Below are 17,367 nucleotides of genomic sequence, written 5' to 3'. Positions count from 1 at the left end.
AGTGCAGACTGGAGGTTAGGGGTGAGCTGCAGCGCAGACTGGAGCATGAGCTACGGTGCACACTGAACTGACAGCAGATCAACTACCCATTGCAAGGCTCTGATTTCCACATCACGGGCACATCATCAGTCCATCAGGTGATAAACAGTGAGGGAATGACCAGAGCAAGCATCTGGGGTTGAACTGAGCATTTAGGATGATTCTTAATTTTTTCAGAGAAGTACAACCGAGGGTGGCCATCTTCTGACCTAAAGTTCCTTTTTGGTCTTTGTTAGACACAGAGAACAAGACTACTCAAGCACTACTCTGACCTGTCAAGGTTCTCACACCATAACCACAACATACGTTGCATCATGTTTCCACAAGGAAAATACTTTGGATTCTATCTTCTAAAAGCATTAGCTCTTCTTTAGGACTTCAGTTGTGACACTGAAACTCTAGTAATGTTTCACATAGTTGCTTATATGCCACTAGGTAGCGAGATATATTCCTGTGTATTTAATTGAAACCCAAAGGATGGCTCTATAGTGATACAGAGCATTAATGAGGAACGCTGCTGATACTTACACTCCCTTTAGACTTCCTCGATCCAACCATGGGAGGTAGAGAAGAAGCTTTCTGACTGTGGAAACAAATTACAGTTTGGACATGTGAACGTTGGTTACAAATAATATATGATGCCCACAGCAAGCATTCTAACCTGCTGCCCCTACCCAGAAGCCCTTGTCAGTTGACCCTTGTGGTTAGTTCCATAAAACCTCAAAATTCCATTCCAAATCATTTCTAATGGTTTCCTGAATATTATCTGACCCAATGCTTATAAAAAACTTTTAATAAAAGTTTTTATAACACTTTGAATGTAATTGGCCCCCATAATATTGCTATTAGGAGGTGTGGCTTTGTTGGAGTAGGTGTGGCCTTGTTGGAGGAAGTGTGCTACTATGGGGGTGGGTTTTGAGGTCTCTTTCTTAAGATTCACTCAATATGACAGTCACATCACTTCCTGTTACCTATAAGCTGTAGGAATCTCAGCTACTACTCCAGCACCATATCTGTCTTCCCACCACCAAATTCTACTATGATGATAATGGACTGAACCTCTGAACTGTAAGTCAACAACAATTAAATGTTTTCCTTTCTAAGAGTTGCTATGGTCATGGTGTCTCTTCACAACAGAAACCCTAAGTCAGGCAAACAGTTTTAATTTAAATTCCCAAATTTTCTATTTGTAAGTCAAAAACCATTTTTAAGCTAAGTAACAATAGTGCCAGATTGAGTCAAAAGCAGTAAATTTGTTGAGCATGGTTCCACCTAATCTAGAAATAGAGTCTCAGGTATCAAGTTCAAAGCTAGCCCAGGTTACAAATACTCTCTCAAAAATAATAATTATAATAATTGCTTATAAAATTAATGTCTACTATGTCCACTTGTGGTGGAAAAGAATGAAAAGCACTGGCGCTTATATTCAGAGAGTTTTTAAACAGGTTAATCATTACCACATAATAACAATTTTTTATCATAAGTTTCAGATGTCTGTGCCATTGGGCAAGAATCCATCTCGTAATAAGTCTCTAAAATTAGAATATGTATGTAACAGTAAACCTTATTAATGTTTATGAGAAAGACTCGGAGTGAGTCACAGTTTTTACATTAGTACCACGTGCCCAGTGCTGCTCAGCAGAAGTTGTTAAAGGACTGGGTAATCAGCAGCCAGTCCGTTGGCACACAACTCTACTGTTCATGAAAGCCTGGGCTCCTGTCCAGGCCCAGCAGTCCTAACTTCCCATTCTGCTACTCACTAAAAGCCTCCGTTAACCCCCATCAGCCTCGCAAATACAAATGAATAGGGTGATATCCCCCTCTGCCTCTGCAAAGGACAGTCATGAAGAGGCAATTCTGAGGGCCTGTACGGAACACCAGAGATGAATCCCCAGCACCCACCTAGAAAGCTCCAGGGCCATGGCTCAAGGCTCTGCAGCACAGATGCTGGGATGGATATACATGACATCCTCACAAAGGGTGTTTCCAGGGGAAAATCAAACATAGCGCATCACAAGTAGCTACAGCATAAGCCTTGCAGAGGAGATGGCTCAGTGGGAAAAGGACTTGCCACAGAAGTGTGGAGACTAGAATTTGAGTCTCCAATACCCATGAAAATACTCAGAGGGCACAGAGACTGCCTTGTAATCTCAGGGCTCAAGAGACAGAGATAATGGATCCCTGGAACAAGCTGCCTTAAATTGAATCAGCAAGCTGTGGTTTAAGTGAGAGACCCTGTCTCAAATAATAAAGTTGGGAACAGCCAGAAAGACACTTGACATTAACCTTTGACCTTCGTGTGCATACATACAAATAAACACATACACATAAGTCTGAAAGTTTGGCACTGACTCTGAACTCAGCTTTGCTATCGGTTTGTGTAAGGGCAACTACACTGCTTTCCTATCTAACGGTTTCTAAAGGGGCTGGAGGTCAGATAAGGCCACGCAAGCTTATCATCCCAGAACTCAGAGGTGGAGGCAGAAACAGTAGGAGTTCAAGGCTAGCCTGGGCTGCACAGCAGGTTAGAGGCCAGTCTAGGCTATGAGAGACCCTGTCTCAAAAAGATAAGCAAATAAAATTTATAATGAGTGTAAACAACTGTAAGTTTCTCTCCAAACCAACTGAAAAACTCATGTGTTCTGGCTTCACTGCTAGACTCTAAAATGCCCATGAGATTTATACAGAGAGCACATGGTCTATTATCTTCTTCACAATCATGGAGCTTTGGTGGGGAATCTTTCACAAATTCCAACAGTATGTTTTATGCAACAGTTCTCAGTCATGAATGCTATCTATTCTAACTGATGAATAAGACTATTGGTTACAGAAAACACTCTTTTCTTTGTATTTGAGAAAGGTTAGTCTTGAACTCACTACATAGTTGAGGATTATCTTAACCTCTTGATCCTCCTGCCTCCACCTCTGTGCTTGGAATATCGTGTGTGCCATCACACCTACTATCAATCATGCACTTACATTTATATATTTCAAATAGATGGAACACATGACATAATGGCCTTTCTTCCCCCATTGCCCACTCTTAATCCCCCTCCCTTTACACTGACATTGCTCCAGTGCTACTTCAAAGAGTGAGAGTGAGTGAGCAAAGACAAGGACTTACCCATATGGCCTTCTCATTGCTGATTTGTCAAAAAGCAATTCACTGTAAGGTAGTCTCTTAAACTTATCTCTGCCAACGGCCACATAAAACTGCCCGTTCTCCAGTTCAGCTCCACTCTCAACCAGTTTTCCTTCTAGAGTATAAAGCCTGTCAAAATACCAATGCCAATGATTAGAATTTCCACAACCATTTGGAGAGGTGCTTAAGAATGCCAACTAAACAGGGCACTCCTTTCTTGACTTGGTTCATCTGTTACTCTTCCAATTACTGACTGTGAAGCCAAGAGATACAACAGGAACCTCCCATCATACCAGAGATCTGGGCACTATCTGGATCAACAGGACCATCAATAAGCCTGGAAGTCCAGCACAGAAATCCCTTCTGATACCACAGGAAGATGTTAGGGGGGAAAGGGGAAAGTTACTGGTTTAGACTGTATTTCTTTTCATTTGTTATTATTTAGGGGGAGGGCATGTGTGCCATGGTTAAGTGTGGATGGAAGTCAGAAGACAACATTCAGGAACTGGTTCTCTCTGTCCAAGAATCACAGTTCTTCAGGCTTGTGCAGCAAAGAAGTCTCTACACCCACTAAGCTATCTCACCAGCCCCAGAATGTAGTGTTTAAATGAAGTTGAGCTTCCGTGGAAGACGGATTGATGTGTTTATCGACACTGTTTCCATGTATTTTCTTGGTATACTTGTAGGCCAAGTTTCCTGCCACATTCTCTATTAAGGACAGCCTCTGGCCAAGGTACTACAGCCAAACAAACAGAACTGGGTAAGAAAAAAAGACGGTGAGACGGAAGAAGGGCAGGGGCAAGCCAGCACTAATGGTGCAGAACTGCATAGCATGCATGCTTGTGTCTCCTTTTTAGCCATGCCTAAGCACGAGAGTGAGCATGACCCTCCCAGAGCTGTGGGGTTCATGGAGCCTCCTTTACTGTAAAACTGCTGCTGTAACTGCAATTAATATGTCACTTATTGTAAGAACACTGATTTCTTTACTAGATGGTTTAAATTATCTATGGAATTCTTTTAAACAGAGGAAAGTAGGCCACCAGATAACTAAACCAGGAAGATAATGTAATTTTGAAGATTATAAACAAGCGCTAGTAGTTGCTAGCGTTTCAACATAATGTGTTACAAAAACTTTCAAATGCCTTATATTAAAAATGTTGAATAACAATAATAAAATCCTTCTTTCACTAGAAAAGCTGAAGCAGAAACATCATGAGTTCAAGGCTAACCTGGGCTACGTAGTGAGTTGCAGACTAGCTAGCCAGGACTACAGACTTTGTATCAGAGAAGAAAAAAAAGGGGGTCCATTGATCTATCAGCTGGCCATAAAGAACACTAAAAATATTAACAAAAGCCTGGAAAGTATTAGTTCTCCATTAGCATGCAGATGTTAACATTTTTCTATAATGTGGTATTTCCAACTCCATAAATCTAAGTAGGAACACAACCCCGATTTCTGCTTAGCCTACTTCATCGAGACCACCAATCTGAAACAAAGGCACTGTGGCCAGCCAGTTGTCCATCAGGGAAGCTGTCCTGTCCATCAAAGGGTACTCAATGGTACCCCAGACTCTCCCCTGCCTATTGTAGACTGATCACAAGTACCCTAGAGTCTCCCCTGTCTATTAAAGATGCCCAGAAGCACCCCAGTCCCTCTCCACTAGATGGAGGAGTGCTGTTCACAGGCCCAATTGTGCTCACCAGAACTGGCTCCAGACACAGATGCAAGTCCCCTGGAATTAAAATCACATGCGGCTGAAAACCACTGGTCAAGAGCCAGACAGTCAGACATTCTTCACCCTCTTTCCTCCAAATAGATCCAAATCAAATGTTACACTAGAAATGAAAAGATCTGGACTCCAAGATCTCCCAGCCAAGAGCTGGCTTGTTTAATAGGCAGGTAGACAGAGCTACTGTGTAAATTCTAACCTGTGATTTTATCATTCTTCTTCAATATAACTTCTGTTGATGACCTATTTCCTTCTGTTGTCTCAAAGCACAGGAATCATGAAAAGGGAGTTTTATCTGTGGATGCTATCAGCAAATTAATATGCTGATATATAACAGAAAGATGTATTCTACTATTAAATAAGATATGTTCTACTGTTAAATAAATATACTGATGAATAACACAAAGAGTTATCAATATTCTATGAAGAGAGAGTGGGCTCTCCCAAGTGAGAAGCACCAAGTCTACCATTGAATTAATCATTAAATTTCTCAATTGAATATATTAGCTCACATCTGAGATCATAGCACTCAGGAGACAGATACAGGAGAATTGCCAAGAGTTTGAGGGTACCGAGTAAGTTACAGATAAACCAAGGCTATAAAGTGAGACCTTGTTTCAAGAAAAAAAATTAATTTCTCTAAATTATTCATGTGTATGGGGAACATGTATTTTTATTTCTGTTAGTGCTTGCATATCTACTCTTTTCCACCTAAGAATTTGTTCAATTATAAGAAAAGATACATTTAGACAAGAGATGGTCTGTATATATCTTTGTATACTTTATATTATTTGTTGGGAAAGTCAGAATGTATGCAGATGTCAAAAGAGAAGCCTATATATTTTTAAAACTATGCATAATTAGTGATGTTGATTTCTCTACTAAAATCAAAATAAACCAGAAAATGGCTAAGGTTTAAATAAAAGTTAAAAGCACAAGATGAAACAACATAAAATTATTTTTATAATCCCAGAGTCAGGAAGATTGGAGCTAGTGATAAAATTAGTGAACACAAAGAAAGACTGAAAACTCAAGATGTTTATATACAAACCAAATAAAGAAAATGCAAACTGGAAACACATTTGAAACTTACATGCAAACACACACACGCGCGCACACACACAAGACCAACTTCTCTAATACACAATGTGTGATTGAAAACCAATAAGACAAATGTGCAAGGATCATGATAGATCATGCAAAATGGAATGTAAACACATATTGTTTATTTAGAAATTAGCTAAGAGCATCAGCTCCAGACTGCCTGCTAGGCTTGCCACGCTACCCCGTGTCTGCTTAATCTTGGACATGTAACTTTCCTCTCTGGGTCTCATATGTCATGTCTATCAAAAGAGAATAACACTATTTAATTCATAAGAATGCTGAGCTAATTCATTTAAAATGTAAAGTGATTATAAAAATACCTAGAATGGAAGGGGAAATCATACAGTACTGTATACCAAATAAAGAAAAATCAAGAAACAATGGAACTTGCGTGTGTGAGTGAAATATACGTGTGATGCTATGAGCATGTGGAGTGGCAGACTTGCCATAGGCAACCTTGAAGTAAAGGTCAGAGGGAGTTGTGCGGTGTCCTGATCTACCTGTCACTCTCCATCTTATTCATCTGAATAATCTCTAATTGAGTCTGGAGCTAATATGGCTGACATCCAGCAAGCCCCAGAAACCCCTTGTCTCTGCCTCCTGAGTACATATTTTGTGTGTGTCTATAACCCTAATACTGAGGAACAAGGACAGAGCCAGGAGGACCAACAGGGCTTTCTGGAAGCCAGTGTAGCTCTGGGTTCAAGAAAGGCTCTTAGCAAAGTGGAAATCACAGTACACAGCATCCTTCTCTGATCCCTGTGTTACAAACACACACAAGAAATGGGGGAAAGGAGGAGAAAGGGAGAGAAGAGGGAGGGGAAACTAGCAGTGCATATACTTGTACAAGCATAGAATATTTGTAGTTCTGATTTCTAGGGTACAAAAACTACTCAGGAAAGGGATAGTGGATCTGAATGGGAGAAATACTTTAAATTTACACTTTCTGCACTACTTGAATTTTTGTCATATGCTAAGCGTTATTTTAAATTGAAACAATTTATACTTATATTTTCAGTGTTGATAAAACTATTAAGATAATATATAAACATGCATTCAACTGAAGGACATGATATGCAGTCATTTGGGAATTTAGTTCAAGCAGTAGCTGTGCTTTGGTAAGTGTGTGTGTGTGTGTGTGTGTGTGTGTGTGTGTGAATGGGCACACATGTATGGTGTGCATGGTGCATCAGGAGGAATGAGAAGGAGGTAGGTACTGAGAGAACTGCTTGGATTTGGGGACACATGTGAGTGTGTAGGTGTGTCTCCGTATACAAGCACTACATATATGCTTTTAATGCGTTCTGTTATTTGTAATCTTCCATCAGAAAAAAAAAAGATATAAATTAGCTTGCCTAAAGGGATCATTTCAGGGCCAGTGAGAGACTTCAGTGAGTAAAGGCGCTTGCCAGAAGCCTAACAACCAAGACCCACATGGTGGAAGGAGAGAAATGACTTCCAAAGGTTGTCTTCTGGCCTCCATATGTACTCACACACAGACACACACACAAAAAAACAAACATAAATAAGTAAATAAATGTAGTAAAAATAATACCCTAAGTAATAACTTCATAGGCTATACTATGCTTTTGGTTTTAATTTTGGAGTATCTCACTTATCCTCCCTCACCTGTCTCCTCCTGAAGCTCATCTCCTCTTTCTAGCATCAGACATTTTTGCCTGAGACAAACAGTTTAAACCCCTGAATAAACAGTCTTGCCTCCCTGGGGAAAGAACAATCAACTAACAATAAAGAAGCTGGTAGGGGCCAAAAAGTCCCTTTCTCTTAGCGTAGAATGATGCTTGTTTATTACTCTGCACTAAAATAGCAAAAGCAGGTTAAATCTCTTAATGTCTTCCAACATGCCACAGACTGATAGAAACAAACCCCATTAAAGTGCCATTATATATCATAGTCTTCATATAAAGAAACTGAGGCACATTAAGTTTAACAGGGTCAGCCTAACTTCAAATCTAGGAATCAGTGACTACAGAGCCCATGGGAACATCTTCGAGGATTCCCAAACCATCCCCACTGTGGGAAGTGCTATGACACACCTGTGGACAGCTCCACTCCGAAGAGTTATTTTTTCTGTGACCATCTGTAGTACGTGATCCCACTGATTTAAAGCTTTTCTAGGGATGAGGAGTCGAGAAGCTGGGCTTATGAGGTCTCCATTTGCAATCAAACTGTGGAAGAAAAGGAAAAACAGACAATGCATCTGAAAACTGTTATAACATTCAAATTCCAACCCCCAAGGAAAGCACATAGTCAATTAATTCTACCCTGAAATATAAAGGGCTCCAACTTACAAAATGGTGCAAGGCTCATGCAGTGATTTCCTGAAACGGGCAGACACATTGATCCTGCTGTGGATGACTGGCTTCACCTTCAAAAGCAAAGCAAGAGGGAAAAAGTCACCAACTTTCTAAAGGATAAACAGGATGGTACTTGTGCTGAAATAAGGTAATACCACCTTGTTCTGACTCCATTTTGTGTTTGTTTAGACAGTTCCCAGTCCTCTACCCCACTTCACACAATGGTCAGGTCTACCTTTGCAACACATTTGAGATTTCCGTGGCCTTCACCATTGTCCAGATATATTAATTAAAATAATTTAAATAAACTAAAATAACTAGTAAAAAAGGCAAAAATATTGACATGCTATATCTAAAATAATTACTATGCTCTGCCAGGAATGAAAGTTTCCAGGTTATTCTGGGACTCTAATCTAATTTTGATATAAATCTTGGTCTTTGTGGGGTTTGTCTTTAAAAACTCTACATCCTTGAGCTTGGGCACTAACAGACTCTTCAGAGACATGAAGCCACTCTTAGTGTGACTTACTGATGGACCTTTATTGATAAGGGAATAAAATCTTTTAATTGGCTTAGTCAGCAAAGTTGTAAATAATTATTTCACATGGATCATTTCAAGGCCTCTGTTAAAGCCTTGCTCTCTTTCCACTTGGACACACACTCCAGATTCACCCTTCACCAATAATTAGACACCATCAAAGAAGCTCTCCAAAAATTAAAGGCAGGCGGATCTCTGTGAGTTCAAGGCCAGCCTGGTCTACAAGAGCTAGTTCCAGGACAGGAACCAAAAGCTACAGAGAAACCCTGTCTCGAAAAATCCAAAAAAAAAGAAAAAAATCTACATTAAGTGCTAGGCACACTTATTACAATCTATGCCAAAGATACAAACAAATCAAAGCAACTCTTTAAACAATGCTTCTAGAAAAGTACAATCAAATAATCCTATAAAATCCCGACTTTGTTCAAACTGAGAACTCAAGAACAATGGCAATGGGTTTCTGATCCTACTGCAAGTACTGGCTTTGTAAGAGCCTAGGCAGTTTGGATGCTCAACATACTAGACCTGGATGGAGGTGGGGGCTGCTTGGACTTCCCACAGGGCAGGGAACCCTGATTGCTCTTCGGGCTGAGGAGGGAGGGGGACTTGATTGGGGGGGGGGGGGGAAATGGGAGGTGGTGGCGGGAAAGAGACGAAATCTTTAATAAATAAATTTAAAAAAAGGAAAAAAAAGAACAAGTGTTCTTAGCCACTGGGGGAAAAAAATCCCGACTTTGGAAGAGCCCTCTCCTGCAACTGCAGGGCTGTTTCTTGCCATCTCTCCTCCCATTGTTGGCACACCTGCTCCCAGCTCCTGAAGTCCCACCTTGATCTGTGAAGAAAACTTTTCCTCTTCGCCTCATCCTGTGTTCATCACGGGCACTCTATCACTGCCCTGGCCCCTCAGCTCTTATAACTAGGGGACTCTGATTGCCCCCTCTCTTCTTTACAAAAGATCTCTATCCTAAGCTCCCTTCAAACTCACTAGGTAGCCACGGACGACCTTGAACTTCTTATCCTCCTGTCTCCAACTCCCAGGTGCTGGGATTACAGGCATGACTCATCATGCCCAGTTTATGTAGTACTGAAAACCAAACCCAGGGCTAGGCAAGCACTCTACTGACCTGCATCCCCTGCCCTCCCCATCTGCTTTTGCCTCTGGAGAGTAGGGTGCAGTTAAAGCCACATATCCCTGTGGAAAACACACACAAAAGGGCTTTTATCACCACCCTAGACCTTAGAAATGCTCTGCCAACCTTCCACTCACTTATTATGACAATGATTAGTTTCTATCTTTATAATGAGTAATTCAAGGCCTTACTTACATCTCATGATACACACACACACACACACACACACACACACACACACACACACACAGCCAATAGACATAAAGGTCTTTACTTCCCTTTCTTCCACAGCCCAGCTCTCCCACATCTCCAATGCTTTCTCCTTTTCCATCCACCTCAGAAGACCTTTGTCCCCTTGAAAGACTGTGCTCCATCTTAATTTTGTCGCCAGCCTTCTGCACTTGCTCCACTAATGCTGAGACTCTCCATCTGGAGTCTGTAATTTTGTTTTTCCCTTTGCCTTACACCCTTCTCAAGTGCAGTCCCCCCACTTTCCATCCTTCGTGTGACACCAACTCCCATCCTGTCTTCTCTTCAGTATTCTACTATATGGTTTCCATCTGTACTACTGGGACCCCAACTCTCCATCACGGTCCTGGACCAGGCTCTTCTGTCATCAGCCCTTGTCTCCTGGCAAAGCTCTGTCCCCTTAAGCTGTGTGCTTTCATCTAAATAGCTTGCCACTGTCCCTAAGGCGTGCCCTGTGTCTACTTGTGCTTTTGCTCACTTCATCCCTCTGCCTAAAATATCCTCCCCATTTCTCCAACTGAAATTTTACTTCCTCCTCAAGGCTTGACTGCACTATGCCCCCATCATTTGCCTTTCTTCTCAGGCAGTGGCTGCAGCTGCTGCTGCAGTACCAATGACAGCACTTACAGTTTGGGGGTGAGGGCCTCCATTATACTAATGTGCTTTCTAGTGCTATCAGAAACATCACAGCCAAAAGCAACTTACAAAAATATATATTTATCCACACAATCAAACAGGAGAACTTGGAATTTTGTGAAATAGAGGATACATGGTTTTTTAAATGGATGATATTTATGACAAGATCAAATTGACCTGAAGAGTCTCTTCCTTTGCTTAGCTCATACACTTCATAAAAAACCTGGAGTTAACACACAAACAGTACTATCTGAGACAGGGCTGGGGCTTAAGCAATTCTTAGACAACAGCAAATCTTCATAGCCTTCTTGCTTGCTCTTAGGTCCCTGCCAGCTAAGTGTGAATGAATCTGCACCCAGGTGAGGGACAGGCCTTCCTGCTGTGTCTCTCACAATCCCTTTCTTCCACAACCCCCACCACAATTGTACTTCCTTCCTGCTGGGGTGTCCATGGTTCTCTGCTGCCCTATCTTGTCTTTCCCATAGCACTTATTGTCACCTTAGTGTGTCCTATCGACTTGGTTTGCAATCACCAATTCCTGTTGCTTTACTTGCTCTCGGTGTAACTCAGTAATGCAGTCAACACACACTACATCAGTTGACACGTTTTCAGCCTGTATAGGTCTTACCACACACTCTTGGTAGTTTGAAACCTTGTTGAATTGTTAAATTAAAGATAAAAATAAGTAAGTTATATCAATTATTTTAAAGTTCTCGTCTAAATTATTTCACTTTAGTAATTTAGAGAAATAAATACATACATTATAACTCTAACTTTATTCTGAATATAAAAGTTGGTAGTTGAAAAAAATCACAGCATTAGTACGAATAGCCATTATTTTATACATGGCTATTTTCAGTATGGCCAAGATCTCCACCAAGGTTTCATGATTAGCCATCTAAATTGAAGACTAATCTTAATTACATTTAACCCCAGTGATACTAACTAAATCTGCATTGTCATTTTCCAACAGACCAATAAAAGTATCTGAAAAATAAAGTAATATATCTGAATTTAAAAATCAATAAAAAAACACTGATTAAATCAATTTTTAATTTTTAAATAATTATCTTTTTGTTCTTGTTTTGAGACAGGTTTTTATGTTGCCTAGGCTTATCCTCATATTTGCTATATAGCCAAGACTGACCTTGAACTACTGATCTGCCTACCTCTACCTTCCAAGTGCTGGAGTAACAGGAGCATGCCACCATATCCAGCATATCATGCATGCTTCTAATTAGCATTTTCAATAACATCACATCTAAATTCAAAACAAACCAAATCAACTGGAGTGGGGGCTTTCCAGAGCTCTGATTGGGAGGAGTGTTGGTCAAGTGCTCATCTATATTATGACCCTGGTAATGGGAGACAATGGTAAATAAGAGTTCTTATCATTTTATCAATCCTCTTATAAGCACACGCTTCCCCTTGGCCTTTGGCACAGACAGCATTTAGCATGAGAATGATGTGACGTGTCTTTATACTGAGTCTGAAGGTATGCACACCAGGGCTAGAGGCTAAGGAGCTCCCACTCCCACCTTGTGAAGCAGGGTAGGTCACACAGGTGAGCCTGAGCAGGTTCAGCGTGTAACCTGTACCTGAAACCAAGTCAAATACACTGGCACCACTCGTTGGTTTGGGGAAGGAATATTCTTGTAGAACAAAGTAGAACAGCAGTCGTGAGAGACTAGTAAGGATATGGCTGGGGATGGAAGGAGTGGGAAGAAATTCAGTAAGTAACAACACACAATTAGGGAGGAGAAACTAGAGCTGGACCCTATCGTGCAACTATAGGTTAGTGTGAGATGTCCCCCAGAGGCTCACATGTCGCCACCCAAGGACTAAAAGAAGACAAAATTCCTAACACACTGAGAAGTGGGTTAGTTGAATGAGAGAAAGACAGGCGTATGATTCTGACCAAGTTCTCATTTCTGCCCGTAAGTAAAAGGTACATGGAAGAGAATAGATGGTGGCAGATAAATGATAGGAAGGGAGGGAGAAAAGAGAGGGAGGGAAAAGAGGAAGGGAGGGAGGGAGGAAAAGTACATGATAAATAGGTAGTTGGGTGATAGAGATAGCTAGATGAAAAGTAGGTAGATTAGATAGACACACAGACAGATAGAAAGATGATAAATAGATGCATAGATAGATAGATAGATAAGCATAGAAGGCAGTTTAAAAGTATATAGATAATAGAAATAGATGATAGCTAAATAATATATGATTGATGAATAGATAATAGATGGATAACTGATAGATAGATAGATAGATAGATAGATAGATAGATAGATAGATAGATAGATAGATAGATAGATAGATGAATGGATTAGATGTACAGGTTAAGTAGATACTATATCTGTCAATCAATCAACCAATAGATTTAGTGATATTTTAGTTATGTTTTATAAATAAAGCTTGCCTGATGACCAGAAGGTAAAACTAAGCCACTAGAATCCAGGCAGTGGTATCACACACCTTGATCCCAGGATTTGGGAGACAGAGGCAAATGGATCTCTGTGAATTCAAGGCCACCCTGGGCTACACTAGATCAATGCAGAAACAGTTCTAGGTTGTGGTGGCTCACACCTTTAATCCCAGTACTAGAGAATCACATGCCTTTAATCTAGAGAGGAATGTAAGGCGGGATGAGACAGAAACTTGCTCGCTTTTCAGTCGGAGAATTTCTTAGAGGTAAGAGCTCCCTAGTGGCTTGACTGCTTTGTTTTTCTGATCTTCAGGTTAAAACCCCAATGTCTGTCTCTTGGTTTTTACTATTCGTACTACAAATAGATATAGAGGAGTTTGAATGATTCTGCTAAGTCAGCCAAAGAACTGCTTGGGGAAGGAACTAAGTGCCACAGTGAGTTGCACACACTTGCTGCTCCCTGGAGCTGCTGTTACCTGGCACTTGCCACCTTTCCAATCCTGTACCAAGAAAAGCAAAGTCAGCCTACAAACCCAAGGGAACAAAGCTGCAGAATGGACCCTCACAGTCAGTAAGTGCTTACCTCCTGTAGAAACTCCTTGCACTGTTTAAGGGCACAGATTTCAATAACTTTCTAAAATGCCAGATTTTAAGATAGTCCATAAAACAGTCTATTTAGAGAAACTAATGCACTAATGTTAACCATTTGCCAAGTGTAGGCCAACATGCACTAGGTTTCTGCTTTCTTTCTGATAGATATTTATAGAAAATGGGATCTCAAAAATTTTTGAGGAAACTTTGTTACTTTGAAAAATCACCCAGCATCAAAGAGGGGACAAAGTTCTTTGCAAAATATTTAATCATTTCTCACCCTTTTTGATAAGGGATCCAAAAAAATTAAAGACCCAATAGTAGGAAATCATTTACCTAAGAATCAACATTACAGACATATCCAAGTATAAATAGTCCTAAAGAGATTTTTTTTTAATCATTCAGGGGCTGGGCATGGTGGTGGCATAAGCCTTTACTTCCAGCATTCTGGAGAGGCAGGTGGATCTCTGTGAGTCCAAGGCTAGCCTGGTCTACAGAGTGAATTCCAGGACAGCCAGGGCTACACAGTGAGACTCTAGAAAAAATAAAAGCATCCAGGGTGTAACTCAATAGCAGAGTTTGTCTGGGACACATAAGGCACCAGACTTTGTCCTGACAACCACTTCTGAAAAGAAAAGTAGAGGTTGTCATCATTCATTATCCCAATAGCACTGCTCTGAATGGAATAAAGAACGGCTAAAAGCAAGTGGTACGGTGAGCACACACTCCACAGGACGGAGCTGCTCTCCTGCTGACCACGGGCTGATAAGTGGCTTTGGAAAGGGCCTCTATCACAAGATAGGTATTTCATTCTGCAAACAGTTCCTAAACTTAACAGATAAACCATCCATCACAGAAATGCTCAGAGTGCACAACCTGAAAATGACACCTGAAAAGAAAAGACTACAATAAGAATGGAAGACTGAGCACAGCCTTTCCCAGAGGATGCTCTATGAGAAAAACGTAAGAAACAGGCTTATTCCTGCTTTGACATTTCATTATAGGAGACAGTTGCTTCTGCCAAAACAAGGAAAGCTGAAAGGCATTTTTAAAAGCACATTAGAGAGTTTACATTTCAAAGAAATCTAGACAACGTGAATTCTAGAGAGAATGGGTTCTAAGTGAGACGGAATCTAGGGCTGCTTGCACCGCCAGGATGACAAACCTTCTGTAGTGAGTCAGCCAGAGGCCGGGTTGGCATTGTCGAGAAGACTAGGACGTGCTAAGTCCTCACCACCAACAAAGGCTTCTTCACCGGGAGCTTTCTTCAGTGTGCAGAAGTATGACAAAAGCTAGGAGCAAGGTGAAGAAGCAGAGATAGAAACCCCATGGCACAGAGGGTTGGAGGTGGGGCTAGGTAATAGATTCTCCGGTGACATATAGGGCTAACAGTTGGAACAACTGTCAAGAGACATCTCTAAATCTCATGAGGATTAATTCCCAGACCCTAAGAGAAGTCCTAATTTTACCTTTGTAACGTTTGAAAGCATTGGTTTAGAGAAGGCAAGTAAAGCTATCTGCAGCCTGTACTGAAACCAGCTGTGGGCTGTGAAAAGACCAGCCCCTTTCCCTGGCATCCCACAGAGGAGGCAGGGATAATTTCTTCTTAGGAAAAGTATTTTCTATTTTCAGCTCCTACACATAAAAAAAAAATGTTTTACAATGTGACCTCTATACAACACAGCAAAACAATTTAGATAAAGAGGAAAACAGAGTCTACTGTCAGAGGGAAAAACAAATCAAGCCAGACATTGCCATGATATTGAGATGAGCAAATAAGGTTTTTACTGTTATAAATACATTAAACAGCTTGGTGACAAAGGGTTAAGCATATCAAATGGAGAGGTCTAGATCATAAACTCAAACTCCAAAAAGAAACAAATAAAAATTCTCGAAGCAAAAACAGAATATCTGAAATGAAGAACTTATTACATAGACTTACCAACCTAGGCATAGCAGAATATACCTGAGAAACAAAGATTCCAAGAGATTGCTCTGCTGGTAACAGTGCTTGTTGCACAAACCTGGCAGCCTCAGTTTGATCCCTGAACTCACATGATTAGAAGAGGAGAACCAACTCCATGTAACTACCAGAACACGTGTGCATGCACACACACATACATACCACACACACATCAATAAATAAATGCAAAAAAAAATTAAGTTAGTTCCATTAATGTTATATAAAATAAAAAGTGAAATAAAGACATTTCTGAGCACGTGCACACACACACACAGAGATACACACAAAAAGCCAAAGCCAAAAGAATTGATAACAGAGCCACACTTAAAAAAATATATGATGGAAGTTTCCAGACAGATAATGGAAATATTTAGAAACAAAGAAGCCTGGGTGTACATGAAAGCATAGAGAACACTGGAAAGAAATGTACCAGCTATTTCAAAGCTGTTAAAAAAAAGTAACAACTGTAATGTTTATTTTTTAAAACAATGTTTTAAAGCAAAATAATGACTCATAAAGTTGCTCAATACATTACTAGAGGCAAGTTATTTAATGTGAATGCAAAGGTATGAGTGAAGGTAGATGGAATTACATACACTATTGTAAAGTTCTTTGGGGTCTGAGAGAATATTACTTAAAAGCAAACTAAAATTAAAGATACATGTTACAAGCACTAAAGTAATTATTCAGATCTCAAATATCATAACTAAATATCCATTATAGAGATAAAAATTAAATATTTCAAATGTCTGATGAACCTAGAGAAAGCAGGAAAGAACATGAAGCAAACAAAAGCAAATGATGGACTTAGATCCAATTGTGCCTATACCTCACTAAATATGAATGAATTACAAACTCCAAGTAAGGGCAGAATCAAAGAGACAGCATAAGAAAATAACACTCAACTGCACACCATTAACAAGAAACCCAGTTTAGGTATAAAGACAGGAACAGACTGGAAAGCACACTGCCTGAATGTTAACCGAGTCCATCCAAATGCTTCCATCAATGACAGAATAGGGGATATATCAGGACCATTTTCTCAACTAATTTTCATAGATAATAATATATTCTCTTCTAAAGTCAGGTATTTCTTTTTAAAAATTGATTGTATTTCTATATTGTGTATATATGCACGTGTGTGTGGGTATGTGCGTGTATGAGTACAGATGCCCACAAGAGTCCACAGAGGGTACTAACCCCTTGGAGCTGGCATGACACTTGTAAGCCATCTACTATGAGTGCTGGGAACCAAACTCAGTTTGTCTGCAAGAGTGGAGTGTGCCCTTAGTCAATGAGTCATAACTCAGCCCCAGGGCTGAGAATTTCTTAAAGAATACCATATTCAACAATCTATTTGATATAGTAAAGATGTTTTTTCTTGTACTATTGTGCTTTTTAAGACTTCAGAAAATAAAATCAAATATTAGCATTTCAGAAGACTACAACACCAAGTTGTTTTATCTCATGACCTTCTATGTTTCAAAGGATATATATATATA

At 40.2% G+C, this 17,367-nt stretch overlaps 1 protein-coding gene across 2 annotated transcripts in view; it reads right to left on the bottom strand.

Moving 5' to 3' along the window:
- The window catches only part of Dcdc2 (doublecortin domain containing 2), a 156,237-nt gene that overhangs the window by 106,407 nt on the left and 32,463 nt on the right, over nt 1-17,367 (bottom strand). For both annotated transcript variants that reach the window (XM_005354984.3, XM_026782837.1), the window contains exons 4-7: nt 8,328-8,404; nt 8,073-8,204; nt 3,164-3,310; nt 568-622 (exon numbers count right to left, since the gene is read on the bottom strand). In XM_005354984.3, the coding sequence (XP_005355041.1) occupies nt 568-622; nt 3,164-3,310; nt 8,073-8,204; nt 8,328-8,404 (411 nt within the window). The remainder of the gene's footprint in view (nt 1-567; nt 623-3,163; nt 3,311-8,072; nt 8,205-8,327; nt 8,405-17,367) is intronic.

The sequence above is a fragment of the Microtus ochrogaster genome, chromosome 16 (assembly GCF_000317375.1).
Source record: "Microtus ochrogaster isolate Prairie Vole_2 chromosome 16, MicOch1.0, whole genome shotgun sequence".
In the NCBI taxonomy this organism is placed as follows: domain Eukaryota; kingdom Metazoa; phylum Chordata; class Mammalia; order Rodentia; family Cricetidae; genus Microtus; species Microtus ochrogaster.
The sequence above is the reverse complement of the archived record's forward strand: the minus strand, read 5'-3'. Positions and strand labels throughout refer to the sequence as shown.